Below are 15,105 nucleotides of genomic sequence, written 5' to 3'. Positions count from 1 at the left end.
CATGTGAGGCATAATTCAATTGAAAGTTAAAATCATGATTACAAGTTTCATAGATATCATTATTCTTTATAGCATACAAGTCATCACAATAATCATCATAGATAGCAACTTTGTTCTCATAATCAATTGGAACATCTTCCGAAATAGTGGATTCATCACTAAATAAAGTCATGACCTCTCCAAATCCACTTTCATCAATATAATCATCATAAATAGGAGGCATGCTTTCATCACAATAAATTTGCTCATCAAAACTTGGGGGACAAAAAATATCATCTTCATCAAACATAGCTTCCCCAAGCTTGTGGCTTTGCATATCATTAGCATCATGGATATTCAAGGAATTCATACTAACAACATTGCAATCATGGTCATCATTCAAATATTTAGTGCCAAACATTCTAATGCATTCTTCTTCTAGCACTTGAGCACAATTACCGGAATCCTTATTCTCATGAAAGATAGTAAAAAGATGAAGCATATGAGGTATCCTCAATTCCATTTTTTTATAAATTTTTTTAATAAACTAAACTAGTGATAAAACAAGAAACAAAAAGATTCGATTGCAAGATCTAAAGATATACCTTCAAACGCTAACCTCCCCGTCAACGGCGCCAAAAAAGAGCTTAGTTGACGGGTTGTTAGTGCCGCTTTCCTTGCCTCCTCGGCAACGGCGCCAGAAAAGAGCTTGATGTCTACTACACAACCTTCTTCTTGTAGACGTTGTTGGGCCTCCAAGTGCAAAGGTTTGTAGGACAGTAGCAAATTTCCCTCAAGTGGATGACCTAAGGTTTATCAATTCGTAGGACACGTAGGATGAAGATGGTCTCTCTCAAGCAACCCTGCAACCAAATAACAAAGAGTCTCTTGTGTCCCCAACACAACCAATACAATGGTAAATTGTATAGGTGCACTAGTTCGGCAAAGAGATGGTGATATAAGTGGTATATGGATGGTATATAAATGTTTTTGTAATCTGAAAATATAAAAACAGCAAGGTAACTAATGGTAAAAGTGAGCACAAACGGTATTGCAATGCTAGGAAACAAGGCCTAGGGTTCATACTTTCACTAGTGCAAGTTCTCTCAACAATAATAACATAATTGGATCATATAACTATCCCTCAACATGCAACAAAGAGTCACTCCAAAGTCACCAATAGCGGAGAACAAACGAAGAGATTATGGTAGGGTACGAAACCACCTCAAAGTTATCCTTTCTGATCAATCTATTCAAGAGTCCGTAGTAAAATAACACGAAGCTATTCTTTCCGTTCAATCTATCATAGAGTTCATACTAGAATAACACCTTAAGACACAAATTAACCAAAACCCTAATGTCACCTAGATACTCCAATGTGACCTCAAGTATCCGTGGCTATGATTATATGATATGCATCACACAATCTCAGATTCATCTATTCAACCAACACAAAGAATTTCAAAGAGTGCCCCAAAGTTTCTACCGGAGAGTCAAGACGAAAATGTGTGCCAACCCCTATGCATAGGTTCATGGGCGGAACCTGCAAGTTGATCACCAAAATATACATCGAGTGGATCAATAGAATACCCCATTGTCACCACGGGTATCCCAGCAAGACATACATCAAGCGTTCTCAAATCCTTAAAGACTCAATCCGATAAGATAACTTCAAAGGGAAAACTCAATCCATTACAAGAGAGTAGAGGGGGAGAAACATCATAAGATCCAACTACAATAGCAAAGCTCGCGATACATCAAGATCGTACCACCTCAAGAACACGAGAGAGAGAGATCAAACACATAGCTACTGGTACATACCCTCAGCCCCGAGGGTGAACTACTCCTTCCTCGTCATGGAGAGCGTCGGGATGATGAAGATGGCCACCGGATAGGGATTCCCCCTCCGGCAGGGTGCCAAAATGGGTCTAGATTGGTTTTCGGTGGCTACGGAGGCTTCTGGCGGCGGAACTCCCGACCTATTCTGCTCCTCGAAGTTATTAGGGTATATGGGTATATATAGGAGGAAGAAGTACGTCGGTGGATCTCCGGGCTGTCCACAAGACAGGGGGGCGCGCCCAGGGGGTGGGCCCGCCCCCACCCTCGTGGGCAGCCCGGGACTCTCCTGGTCCATCTCCGATACTCCGTGGGCTTCTTCTGGTCCAAAAATAAGTTCCGTGAAGTTTCAGGTCAATTGGACTCCGTTTGATTTTCCTTTTCTGTGATACTCTAAAACAAGGAAAAAACAGAAACTGGCACTGGGCTCTGGGTTAATAGGTTAGTCCCAAAAATCATATAAATTAGCATATAAATGCATATAAAACATCCAAGGTTGATAATATAATAGCATGGAACAATCAAAAATTATAAATACGTTGGAGACGTATCAGACCACTACGTGGTGCACTAAGAGGCTGAGCTAACATAATCACCACTAACACCCTAATAGGCAACCTAGGGACTTCAAGCATCCGGAAGAGCTGCATCCCCCAGCTGAGAAAGCTCCAATGCTCCCTGGCCACCATGATCAAGCAGGGCATCCTCGATGCCTTTGTTAGTCAAGTCATCAAGATGGAAAAATGATCAGTACTGCGGATAAGAAGAAATGGTTTTAAATAGGCACGGCATATGTTCCAAAATGATCATGGGCTCATTGTGATATCAACTAGAGCATTCATCGCCTATTTCTACACACACGTTGACAATGTAAATCTTGTAAGTGAAAAAAAAACCCCACAAGTTATACATATCTGTTTTGCCTCCACCATAGGTACAGGTGGACCATGGCCCTCTCCATTGTACACTTAACTTTTATTTATCATTCTAAGATCCCAATCATCAATTCCTTATGTTATCTCTTTCCCTGACACTTGCTCTTCTCGACCGCAAGAAGGACCGAATAAATTGTTGTGAAACGCTAGAAGAATAATTTTTTATCGGGAAGGATGTTGATGATGCTGTTGTTGCACCAACCCAACCCTTCATGGAATGCTGAAGGATTGCAAATTTCGGTTCACATATAGATTCATATAGTTCAGATGTCGAGAAACCCTTTATGATGGACTAGCAATCTTCCTTTTTTCTTGAATATTGTTTTCACCCATTTTTTGATTTCTCGTGCTCGTGGTTAATTGTTTGACACATATTAGAGTCGTAGAACTTTTACTCTCGCATAATCACACACATGATATTCAAGAGCAAACATGTCAAGAGTGCATCATAGCTATGTGGCTGATACTCTTCACCAGTGCTTTAAATGAGTGGAGTGAGCATGATAAGATGGATGTTAGGTGGCACAAAGGAAGTTATGCAAACACATTTCATATATCAACGAATGATTAGTGTTGTCTATGTGAATGCATGAAGATGGGCACATTGAAGTCCTCGACAAACTTCATCCCTGCTACTAGGATATCCGTTGATTGTAGCTTGTGATTAGAGACGAGCCCGAGCACATGTGTAATTTTTTTACACGAATGTAGATTTTTTTTTTCGAGGGTACGTCAATAGCGTACCTTAGCTTTATAGAAGGAAGAGAAATATGTACAAGAGGTTACAATTTTGCCGGTTAAGGGCCACAAGCCGACCGTCACCGAGCCTCCATTCCACTCACACGCTACTCTACTGCTCTGACCTACGTTGAACTCCAAACATGATTATACGGCTCGCCACATGCCTTTGGTTCAAAATGCAAAGTTCTTAGAGGAAGGTGATTTATTCCGTGGTATGATGGTTTTTTGTAATAGTTTTCCGCCCTGCATGACGTTTGCTATATAACGATTATAATAATTTTAATTAATTAATATATGGGTGGGGTTTTGCAATAAAAAAACTCTAAACTCGTCGCTCCAAGCTACATCCTCGATCTCAACATCAGCAAACTAGGGTCAACTCTCAGGGAGGGAATCCAAGAATCCACAGGGTTACCCATGCAAAAGCGCAGAACGCAAGGAAGCCTACTCTGGCTCACCATACTGTACACTCCCTTTTGCGGGAAAGGCCCTATAGAAATTCACATTTTTATCCAATCGCCCCCCTGAGTCTCCCCCAACATCTCCCCGTTGCTTCCTTCCAGAATTAATCCAGATCCCTCTCTCCTCTCGCACTCCTCCTCGATCCGACTAAACCAAAAAGGCTTCGCACGCACGCTAGAGACCAAAACATTTCCCCGAATTCCGATCTCCCTCACGCGATCTCCCCCCCACCTCGTCTCCACTCCTGTCACTACCCGGGGATCGGGTCCGGGCTGGGTTGGATCCGGAACGAATCCCGCGGGCTCGTCGTCTTCCCCGCGAGCGCGCGCGCAGGCGGCGGTGATGCGCTGCTCGAACTGCTGCTGCTGCTGCTGCTGCTAGCCGCGTCCGATCGGGGGCGATGAACATCGTGAAGGGCGTCGCTGATCTCCTCCGCAAGTCGACGCCCTCCTCGCCGGGCTCCGGCGGTGGCGGCGCCGGTGCCGGTGGAGGCAGCCCCGGCGGAGGCGGGGGCGGCACCGGCTCCCCCTCCGCCGACAAGTTCGCCGCCGCGCCCTCCCCCAGAGTCCGCTTCAGGTACACAGCCCTACTCCCGAACACTCGCGAATTGCCATTGGCTCGTTTGCGGTGGGGAAACGCGGCTTGCTCGTGTGAACTGCGTGGGTGGCTGCTCAAGTTACGCTGCCTAATTTCGAGCTACTGTTGGATGGTGACGGATGGGTTTTTGATTTTCTAGTTTATTACTTCAGTCTGTTAAGTTCTTCGTGCTTTTGTTTGGATGAAGCCTCCAGGTGGGGGTAATGGCTTAGCTAATTGGAAGTAGCTACACCTGTTAATTTGTTAACTCATAGTAGAACGGTAACACTATGATCCTAGAGATTTAAAATATTGATTAATTTATTCATCCTTTTCCATTTCACTAGGTCTGCTCAGCATTTTGCTGGAGACACACTAAATCATTGGCAATTGGGTAGTTGAATGGATTGCCCTGGTTCCTTATACCTAATTTCACCAATTGTGAGCTCATAACGTACCGTGATGTTACAATGTAGAAAAACAACTAAACTCTGTCGACGTTTTCATTCACCACTTCTGTTTCTTAATGAAATGTACCAGAAGCTGGTGCAGTATTGCTAGTTTTGCGATTGAATGTGGGCATTTTATCCTAATCCTGTGTTATATGGTTCCAGTGACACTGGTGAGGAAGGAATCTTAAACACACTCTGGCAGAGGTACGAGAATGCCATCGACAAGGTACTCACCCCTTCACAGAAATTTTCACTACTAAATCTAAGATAGTGTCACTGGGTCCTTCAGTTATATCACAAAAAACCTCGCGTAGTGCAGATAGTGTCACTCATTCCTTCGATTAGTAGCGCAAAAAACCTGGCGAAAATGCAGACCGTAGCCTCAAACTTGAAGTTGTCAGCATACATCTCCTAATTTTGGTGCAACATGAAATATTTCCTAATACTTGAGTATCTCTTGTTGAATTTACTGAGTGAGTAATTGGACTAATATCCTCAATAAGAGTCCTGTATTATTGTGGAACTTGGTTGGGTAAGTCTCTGAGGGCAGAGCCTTGAGAGATTGTCCTCATCTTGCTGCTGGCAAGGCTCTTCACTGTTGTGTAGAGTTGCTTTAAGACTGAAAGAAGGGTCTATGGAGAGACTATAGAGAACTTATGCATATTCTTTGTTTATTCAAAAATAGTTGGCAATGCCGTGCCTATACTGACGGTGACCTGAAAAGGATAGCTAGTACAACCAAAACACAAGATCAAATCTGAACTATCTTCTTAACATAAATATACACTTCTAACTAATTAGGATGCCTTATGCTGGTCATTCCTATATTTTAACGAACATAACCCCTTCTAAACCAATAGTGCTTCACACTTATGCACTGATTATTGCCCCTTGCACGCACGCCGCTGCACATAAATCATAAATGTATAAAGAGAGGAGCTGTCCAAGTTCATGAATGAATCAACGTATTTATATTCTAAATCATGTAAATTAGTTTAAGAATGGATCTGCACACATTTGTATTTTTTCAACTAGATAATAATATCGAGGAGGTACTTGTGATTTATAACAATATTTAAACCCTATAATTTCTCTATAGCACGTTTCCTATTTATTTTATGACAAATGTCCATTTCTCATGTCAACAATTTCATAGGCTGAAAAGAAGAAGTCCCTGCAAATATTTGTCCTGCATTTTATACAAGCATTTAAAGACTGGGAGCCACACCGTATTGATCAATCAGTTGACCGGAGATCAGTATCAGATGATACAGTTATAGGATGTTCTGGTGGGCATCCTTCTGAGGTCATCCTTATTCTCGTTCAGGAGATTTCTCATTTAACTTCATTTGTTACTGAGAGTAAGTGGGCCCACTGGAGAAAATATATCTTTCTTAACTACAGATTCTTGGCCCCTTTGTTTACCATTCTTATACCTTAGCATACAATGTTTTTTCAAGTTTCCACTCACTACTGACACCTTCTCAAGCTGCCATATGTCTATAAGGACATGGTTGTATGTCATTCTCACTGAATGATCTAAGACCAAGACTGGTGAAAAAGGAGCAAAATAATTGCTAGACCTGGGAATTGAGATAATATATGACTTAGGAAGCAGTTAGTTCACTAATCAAATAATGTTAAACACAGTTCTAAATTTGTAATGTTCGCTAGATGCTCTCAAGCAGGTAGAAATTGTAAGATTCAATTTAAGTACACCGAAAGGCTGTGTGGCGTAAATTCCTGAGTCAGTTATTTATTCCCTGAACTGTCTCTTGAACATTTTCAACTTCTTTTATTGTGGAAGTTCATTGTACTACACTAAAATGGGCACTTGCATTCTACATACCAGATTAACAATGACCAATTGTTAGACCGTGCCAACTGTTAATTATAGTGGTTTATTAGGTTTAGCAACTGCAGTGATTCGGTGATAATTGGATCGATCTTGTTTCCTGTATTCGCAGGCAGCAGCTGTCCAGAATCCTCGGCTAATCTCTCAGAGCAATCCACAGACCTGGGATTAAGCACTGAAGTATTACCTGTTTTGGAGTGTTTCACCATTATTACTCGCTCAGTGCATAACTGTAGAGTATTTAGTTATTATGGAGGTGTGCAAAAGGTTACTGCTCTTTTGAAAGGTAGATTCTTTCTTTAGTTGGGTATTTATTATCCTAGATTCATGTTGATTCTTTACTCCTTTCTCCATGTTATGAATCTCCTTGTAGCATAGGTTATGATAGCGGTGATATATATGTTAATTCTGTAATGAATCTAATTTAACTGGCCTTTCTTTTGTATATTCAGCCGCAGTTGTAAAGCTCAAGACCTTGACAAGTTTGCTTGCCACAGATGAACAACTGTCAAATAGAACTGTAGAAAATATGAGGATGATGCAAAAGATTCTTGTACACATTGTTACGATAATTTCAAACTTCATGGATTTGGAGCCAGCTGCAACAAGAATTTCACGGGTTGTCAATAGCACTGATCATACCCCATCAAACAACTTAGCCACAGTTACTCCCAATGCTATAAGAAGATTTGTTTCTGATAGAAATTGGCAGCAAAAAGCCATTGTTTCAGTTATGGAAGCTGGCGGCGTCAATTGGTTAGTAGGTAAAGTTGGTTTTTCAATGTTTGTACTTTGTATACATTTGATTATATCTTTAACTATTTTGCTTCATTACTTGCTTAGGACAGGGAATCTTAGTCTCTACATTGCGTAACTCTTACAGTTCTAGCATGGTCCACAACTCCGCTTTACTTATAAGAGTTTGCTAGTAGCTTGAAGTGTAATGCGTAATTTCCGCTCTGGAGAAAGAGAGAAGTGCATATTTCAACCCTGAACTCTTGCCCTAGTTTAGTTTACAACCCCGAACTTTAATACCGTCTAAATTACAACCCCCAAGTCTCAAAACCGGGCAGGATTCAACCCTCCCCTCTCTGTTGACCGGTTTTGACCTGGGGTGACCAGTTTTGACTAGTCAACGGGTCCAATCAGCATGCCACGTCAGATTTTTTTTCAAATTTCAAGAAAAAGTAAATAAAAATCTGTAAGATCAGGAAAAAAATATAAAAAAGCAAAATTCCGAAAAAATTGTTCGCGAAAAAAGCTAGGGAAAATAAAAAATGATTTTTTTCTGGAAATTGAGTTTTTGGGTTTTTTCTGGATTTTTTTTTGGAAATTCGTTTTTTTATTTTCCGTGTTTTTCGGAAATTGGATTTCTTATTTCTTTTCCTGTATTTTCTTCGATTTTACAGGTTGTTTCCTTGGAAATTTTGCATTTTTTGCTGATGTGGCATGCTGACTGGACCTGTTGACTGGTCAAAACCGGTCAACAAAGAGGGGAGGGTTGAATACTGACCGGTTTTGAGAGTTGGGGGTTGTAGTTTAGACGGTATTGGAGTTCGGGGTTGTAAATTAGACTAGTCCAAAAGTTCAGGGTTGAAATATGCACCTCTCTCCTGGAGAAATATTCTGCAGGAAATATCAAAACAAAGATTAGATGGCATGTAGGTTCCACTCTTGATATTAGGCTGTGGATATTATTGATGCAATTAAGACATGTTTTGGTATAACTGTAGATGGAAGTGAGCAACTTGTGGATCATCCCTGAATGTGGGATAAACAAAGTACTACTCCCTCCGGTCCATATTACTTGTCGCTCAAATGGATGTATGTAGCACTAAAATACGTCTAGATACATCCGTTTGAGCGACAAGTAATATGGATCGGAGGGAGTACCTTCATTCGGAATAGACTGCATGCAGTCAAACTTCTCTTATTTTGACCATCGATATGTCAAATACTATTTGAATTTCTCATGGAAAATACTATAACTACATTTTTTATGAAAAAATACACTCATAATTTTATAAATTTTACTAACATATTCATATGGAAAATAATGGTCAACGTTGTGGGCCAGAGACTGTATCAAAACCTGAAATGTCATTTATTATTTTAAGGGAGAGAGAGAGGGGGGAGGGAGGGAGGGACGACGGCAATTTTACCCATGGGTATGGGTATCCGCGGGTACCGTACCCACATGGCAGGGTACGGGCACACTTTTATACCCACGGGTAGTACCCATATCCTACCCATTAAGTCATGGGTAGGGTATGGGTATAGTCTTGTACCTACGGGTATACCCATACCCTGCCCGTTTATGAACTAATGTTAAGTTGTCGTCAATTAGTCCTTAATTTGTCATGTGACTCGTCCACTCCTATTGACTTAAGAGTATGTTGTGATTTCTAAATTTTGATATTGGTCAATTTACTCATCTACATGTTATTGCGCTGAGATAATTGATTTTTTTGTCAAATGTGCTATCAATGAGCTTAAAATTGTGAACAACTTGTGCACTATTTGTTCTACCCGCTGGGTACCCAATGGGTACGGGTACCCGTCGGGTATGGGTATGGGTAAAGTTTCATACCCATGGGTACGGGTATGGGTAGAATTTTGTACCCATTGGCTATACGGGTATGGGTATGGTATTGCTCTACCCTGCCCATACCCTACCCATTGCCATCCTTAGGAGGGAGCATAAGTTTTCCATACATTGCAAACTATAAAAATGCAATTACAAGTTTTTGGATTTTGTTCTTTTCTTATGAGTAGATGTAGAATAAGCAACGTTTAACGGAAAATGTTCTTTTTGGCGAACTGCACAGGAAGAACACATGATCTATAATTGTGAATATGCTGTCACTATTTGCTACTCCCTCCGTATCAAAATATAAGACGCTTTTTGACACTGTCATAGTGTAAAAAAAATCTTATATTTTGATACAGAGGGAGTATTTTTTTTATCATCATATTTGTCTTTATGTGGGCCCCAAGTTTAGAAATATTTCTCTGTGAAATCTTGCTTACTTAAAGTGCACTCTAACATGTACTCCCTCTGTCCGGAAATACTTGTCGGAGAAATGGATGTATCTAGGCGTATTTTAGTTCTAGATACATCCATTTTATCCATTTTACCGACGAGTATTTCCAAACGGAGGGAGTAGATATTAGTTTTTTTTTGAAATTAATAACTACACTGTAACTTTTCTAAGACAAGAACTCACTGGAGCTTGGTATATAAAAAAACCCCACACTCTTCCGTACATAGGTAGTGTATACGTTGTTTTGTACTCCGTCCGTTTCTAAATATAAGTCTTTTTAGAGATTTCAATGCGGACTACATACGGATGCATATAGACATATTTTAGAGTGTAGATTCACTCATTTTGCTCCATATGTAGTCTGTATTGGAATCTCTAAAAAGACTTATATTTAGGAACGGAGGGAGTACATATCAGCTGGTAGCACATCCATGTTTTCCATCGTTATTATGTTACTTATCTGAAATTGTTTGTTGCAGAACTCTTAAGGGTCATTCGAAGACTAAATTTGAAAGATCAGTGGACTGACTTGTCACTTCACTTTATAACTTTGTATGCTCTGAGATCAACAATATCTGAGAATACTCGTGCACAGAATCATTTCAGAAGCATCGGAGGACTGGAGGTTCTATTGGATGGACTGGGACTACCATCAAGCAAATTTTCAGTCTCAAAGCATTCTTTTGTCCCCAGTGATGAAAGGTAAGTGTTTCACTGTTTCAGCAGTGGCATATTGCTTTGTTCCGTGCCATAGAATTTAGTTCTGCGACCATTTATTTCATCTGTTCCACCGAGCATCAATATTAATAAATTGATACATATTCCGTAGCTTGTACTTTACAACAGCTAGTGCTGCCAACTTTCATGCACTGCCATTGAAGAGCAGTATCTTACATCTCCCTTTCTACTAGAGGAGACAGCTTTATAGTAATGTTAGTGTCTTCTTAGCCACTCCCTCCATTCCATAATCAAAGAGATTCTAGTTTTGTCCTAAGTCAAACTTAGAACTTAGACATCTATGACACCAAATTAATACAGTATGGAAATATATTTCATGATGGATCTAATGAAACTAACTTGGTTTTGTAGATGTTGATATATTTTTCTATAGGCTTGGTCAAACTTAAAGAAGTTTAACTTAGGACAAAACTAGATCACTTACATTTTGGAATGTAAGGAGTACCTGCTATCAAGTGTTCAATAGGACCAGTTTACCATTATAAAAACTGAAGGCACATTTTAACAACAATCTGCGATAGCAAAGATACATTTATCTGATCGTGTTTTGTGCGTTTGCCGTTCAGTTCCGTTCTTGTGTTCTAACATGACATGCTTTTGCAGGAGTGACATTCTGCAGCTCCAGATACTATCTTTGGAAATTCTGAGGGAAGCGGTGTATCCTGTTGCATAACTTTTCCTTTAGATAGATCGTTGCATTCCTTATAATACTTTGTTCTATTTCTAGATTCTGCCTTTCTGGAGCAATGATAACATATAGGTACTTCATATGCTGACCTCTTATGTAGCAAACGAGTTATAGTTAGATCATTGGCATAGATTGATAGTGCTAACTTTACCTATGAGGTCGTTGCTCACCATTTTGGTCAGAATTTTGTTTTCTGTTTCGACTTAGATGACATATAATGTTTGCAGTCTCTCTTGGATCCTTGACTGTTTATTCAGTTTCGGTAATGTTAACAATTTGCAGTTCCTATGTGAAAATGGACGGATACATAAATTTGCGAACAGCATCTGTTGGCCCGCATTTATGTTTCAGGAGTTTCATCAGCAGAAATTTCTTGATCCCGAGGTGCCCAACTGGAAACTTGATAGACAAAGTACCGGGAATTCACCTACATTAGAATCATTCCCAAGTCCTGTTGATATTCTTAATACGATCGAATGGAATGAGTATTCTGTAAAGTTAAGCAAGGCACTTTGTTCTTTCCTTCTTCCTCCTAATGAGATCAGGTACTGTCCTGGTTCAACTGTTACCAAAATTTCTCTACCCATCTCGTTGGCATACTGGGAGCAATGTGCAAGGTGGATCATAAAGATTCTTTCAACTGTTTTCCCGTGCATCAAAGCATGTGCTAGTGAAACGGAATTGCCTAACCATATAAGGTAAGTTCTTATTCCCCATTGGTTTGGTGTACGTCCTTGTTAATTAGATTAGTTAATTATCACTCACTGTTTCAAAATTTCCAGTCTATGAAGAGTATTGGCAAGAGGGCACCTCCTGCACCCATGGGCATATGCACCCACTTTTCAAAAAATGCACTTTAAGCATGTTTCAAAATGTTGAAAAATTCAAAAAAAATAATTCATGCATACATGTTCGCAAATGTGTGTGTGTGGCACAAAGTTTTGTGAAAAAATGTCTTTTTGTTTTGTCTCCGCAAAAAGGACAAATTTCAGTGCTTCTAAATAGTGTTCCACGACACAATTTTTTGTCTTTTTTGCACAGGCCACAAAAAAAGTTATTTTTTCGTGAAACTTTATGCACACACATAGAACATGGAGACGTATCCGTGCAACCTTTTTCAGATTTTTTTAGCATTTAGAAATGTGTTATCCGAAGTGGGTTCATATGTACCCGGGTTCATCCATGAACTTCCCATGTATTGGCTTCATATATAGATACTGTCCAAGCTAAGATTTAGAGGAAAAAAGTTCTGTTACATAGTTAATTCTACTCCCTCTGTTCGGAATTACTTGTCTCGGATATGGATGTATCTAGAACTAAAATACATCTAGATACATCCATTTCTGCGACAAGTAATTCCGAACGGAGGGAGTACCATATTGCATTATTGCCATTTCCAACAATCTGTTAGATACTATCCAACATATGAGTAATTTTCCGTAGCGCGGCTAGTGTCGTAGTATCTATTGTCGCTCCTTTTTTCATTCTTCTTGCAATTGTTCATTGTTCTGTTTATAATTTTTCCCTTTATGGTCAACACCTTTGTCTGTATCTGTATGCAAATACCATGTTTCCTTAGTTCCTTCAGGTGATTGAATTTCTAATTGTCTATGTAGTTTAACTGCATTGTTCTGTTCTGTAAATTTCCTTTGTTGATAAATTATTTTGATGTATTCAGGATTTTATCAAATATCCTACAACATTACATGCTCAGCACATTTAGGAAAGTTCTCATTTCAGCACCAGTTCTACTCAAATCTTTTCGAGAGGAGGGCTTGTGGGATCTGATATTCTCAGAGAAAATTTTCTATTTCGGATCATCCCTGGAGTGCATTCATCAGATTGTTGGTGAGACTGAGACACAAACTGATCATTTCACTGACGCTGCCGAATCAACTGGCTACAAAAGTAATCTACCTGATGTCAACATCCTTCAGTCAGAAGCTATTTCCTTCTTGGAGTTTGCTGCAACACTGAATGAAAACACAAATAACCTGGTATCCAAAAATTTTCTTTCCCCGCATAATATGTTGCTCATTTTACATAATTTTGAATACTGTCATGTTTTTTTTTGCATTCATGTCTTTAAAATAGTTTTGTTTTGTTTGTAGCCAGAATGCTCAGCATTGTTAAGTGCACTGGAACACTGCACTAATGGTCCTGGATTGGTTGCTACCATTCTTAAGAGCTTTCATGTTATCCTGAAACTTGCCACTGAGCAAACTCTAGTTTCTTTCAAGTCATTGGACGTGCTTACCAGAGTCCTGAAGGTTGCATGCCTTCAAGCACAAGAACTAAGGAAGGCACATCCAAGCGATGACTTCAGGGGAAATGGTTCTCAATCAAACAATGTTCAGATGGATTCTCTAGATGAGAGAATTAAGAATGCTCTTACATGTGTCGAATTGGCTTTCAACCTTTTCAAGGAATATGTCACAATATCTAACCTTGGAAGGATGATAATTTTACATAATGCCAATTGTATTGGGTGCCTATTTGATTTATTCCAAGAAGAGAACCTCCGGAAACATGTACTGGAGCAAGTTCTTGCCTTATATAGGGTATAACCATGTTTACTATTCTCTCGTTTTTATCACACTTGATATTACTTCTAGAATTAACTTTCTCCTCCCTTGTTCTTTGTTCTTTCTTACAATCAGTTGCCTCCATCATCAGCAAAAGATCATACAGCAAAGTTGCAACTATGCTCCAAATATTTAGAGACCTTCACTCGTGCAAAAGAGCATGAAAAGAACTTTGCAGAAATGTCGATTGATTTATTAGTTACCTTGAGAGAGATCATTTTGATAGATCGCGCGGTATGTTTTTTTATAGATGGGGACAGTAATTGCATATTATTGGCTTGTTTCTTCCTTAGTAGCACTCCATGCCTGATGAATCCCTAATATCTTTTGCTAGTATTACCAAAATCTGTTTCGCAATGGGGAGTGCTTCCTGCATATAGTCTCTTTATTGAATGGAACTTTTGATGAAGCAGTTGGGGAGCAATTGGTCCTTAATGTCCTTCAGACGTTGACCTCATTACTTGCTGAAAATGATGAATCCAAGGTAATCATATACTGCTTTAGTTCGCTTCACATGTTCTCTGTATGAGCTATATGGGGCCAATAATAGTTTTTGGTCTTTTCTGGATGGCCACCTGTGCTGTCCTCTTGTTACAAGGTATTCACCCAAAATTATAAAGGTTTACTTTGTTGTGGAACCAGCTGATTTCTGGTGAAACCAGGTTATCCAGCAATAAAAAAAATTCTCCTATTTCTCAATGGTCACACAATTTTTTTCTTCCATTCTTTGTAAGGATTAATTGAAAACGTCAATTAGAATAAAAGTTGCCATAATCAACGAGCGTAGTTACTCTGGTTCATGTAACTTACTTGCTTAATGCTTTTTTTTCCTGATTTATCTTATCCAGGCTGCTTTTAGAATGTTGGTTGGTGTGGGCTACCAAACACTGCAAAGCTTGCTATTGGACTTCTGTAAATGGCTGCCAAGTCGGAAACTCTTGGATGCCCTACTTGGTATGCTTGTCGATGGGACTTTTGAGATAAATGAAAAGACAACAATAAAGGTATGCAATCTTCATGATCTTTGAAGCAATGTGATCCTTGTATATTCAGTTGCTTCACTCAATTGTACCTGCATTGTAACTTGATTCTTTACCCTGATGTTTTCTTTTTCTCCACAGAATGAAGATGTAATTATACTTTTCTTAAATGTTCTACAAAAGGTTCGCCCCCCCCCTCTCTCTCTCTCTCGCGCGCACACACACACACACTGT

The 15,105-nt window shown here is 39.6% G+C and overlaps 1 protein-coding gene across 4 annotated transcripts in view; it reads left to right on the top strand.

Moving 5' to 3' along the window:
- Positions 1-4,050: 4,050 nt before the first annotated feature.
- The window catches only part of LOC125516059 (BEACH domain-containing protein B), a 29,815-nt gene continuing 18,760 nt past the window's right edge, over positions 4,051-15,105 (top strand). For 2 of the 4 annotated variants that reach the window (XM_048681546.1, XM_048681545.1), the window contains exons 1-14: positions 4,056-4,529; positions 5,144-5,207; positions 6,138-6,342; positions 6,949-7,122; positions 7,289-7,600; positions 10,360-10,582; positions 11,222-11,275; positions 11,564-12,004; positions 12,985-13,303; positions 13,418-13,867; positions 13,967-14,125; positions 14,226-14,375; positions 14,740-14,895; positions 15,013-15,054. In XM_048681546.1, coding sequence (XP_048537503.1) covers positions 4,354-4,529; positions 5,144-5,207; positions 6,138-6,342; positions 6,949-7,122; positions 7,289-7,600; positions 10,360-10,582; positions 11,222-11,275; positions 11,564-12,004; positions 12,985-13,303; positions 13,418-13,867; positions 13,967-14,125; positions 14,226-14,375; positions 14,740-14,895; positions 15,013-15,054 — 2,925 coding nt within the window. In that variant the 5' untranslated portion in view covers positions 4,056-4,353. Of the gene's footprint in view, positions 4,530-5,143; positions 5,208-6,137; positions 6,343-6,948; positions 7,123-7,288; positions 7,601-10,359; positions 10,583-11,221; positions 11,276-11,563; positions 12,005-12,984; positions 13,304-13,417; positions 13,868-13,966; positions 14,126-14,225; positions 14,376-14,739; positions 14,896-15,012; positions 15,055-15,105 lie in introns of all 4 variants that reach the window. The other 2 variants (XM_048681548.1, XM_048681547.1) reach the window with 2 other exon arrangements.

This window comes from Triticum urartu, chromosome 6 (genome assembly GCF_003073215.2).
Source record: "Triticum urartu cultivar G1812 chromosome 6, Tu2.1, whole genome shotgun sequence".
In the NCBI taxonomy this organism is placed as follows: Eukaryota; Viridiplantae; Streptophyta; class Magnoliopsida; order Poales; family Poaceae; genus Triticum; species Triticum urartu.
This window is presented reverse-complemented; position numbering and strand designations above follow the sequence as displayed.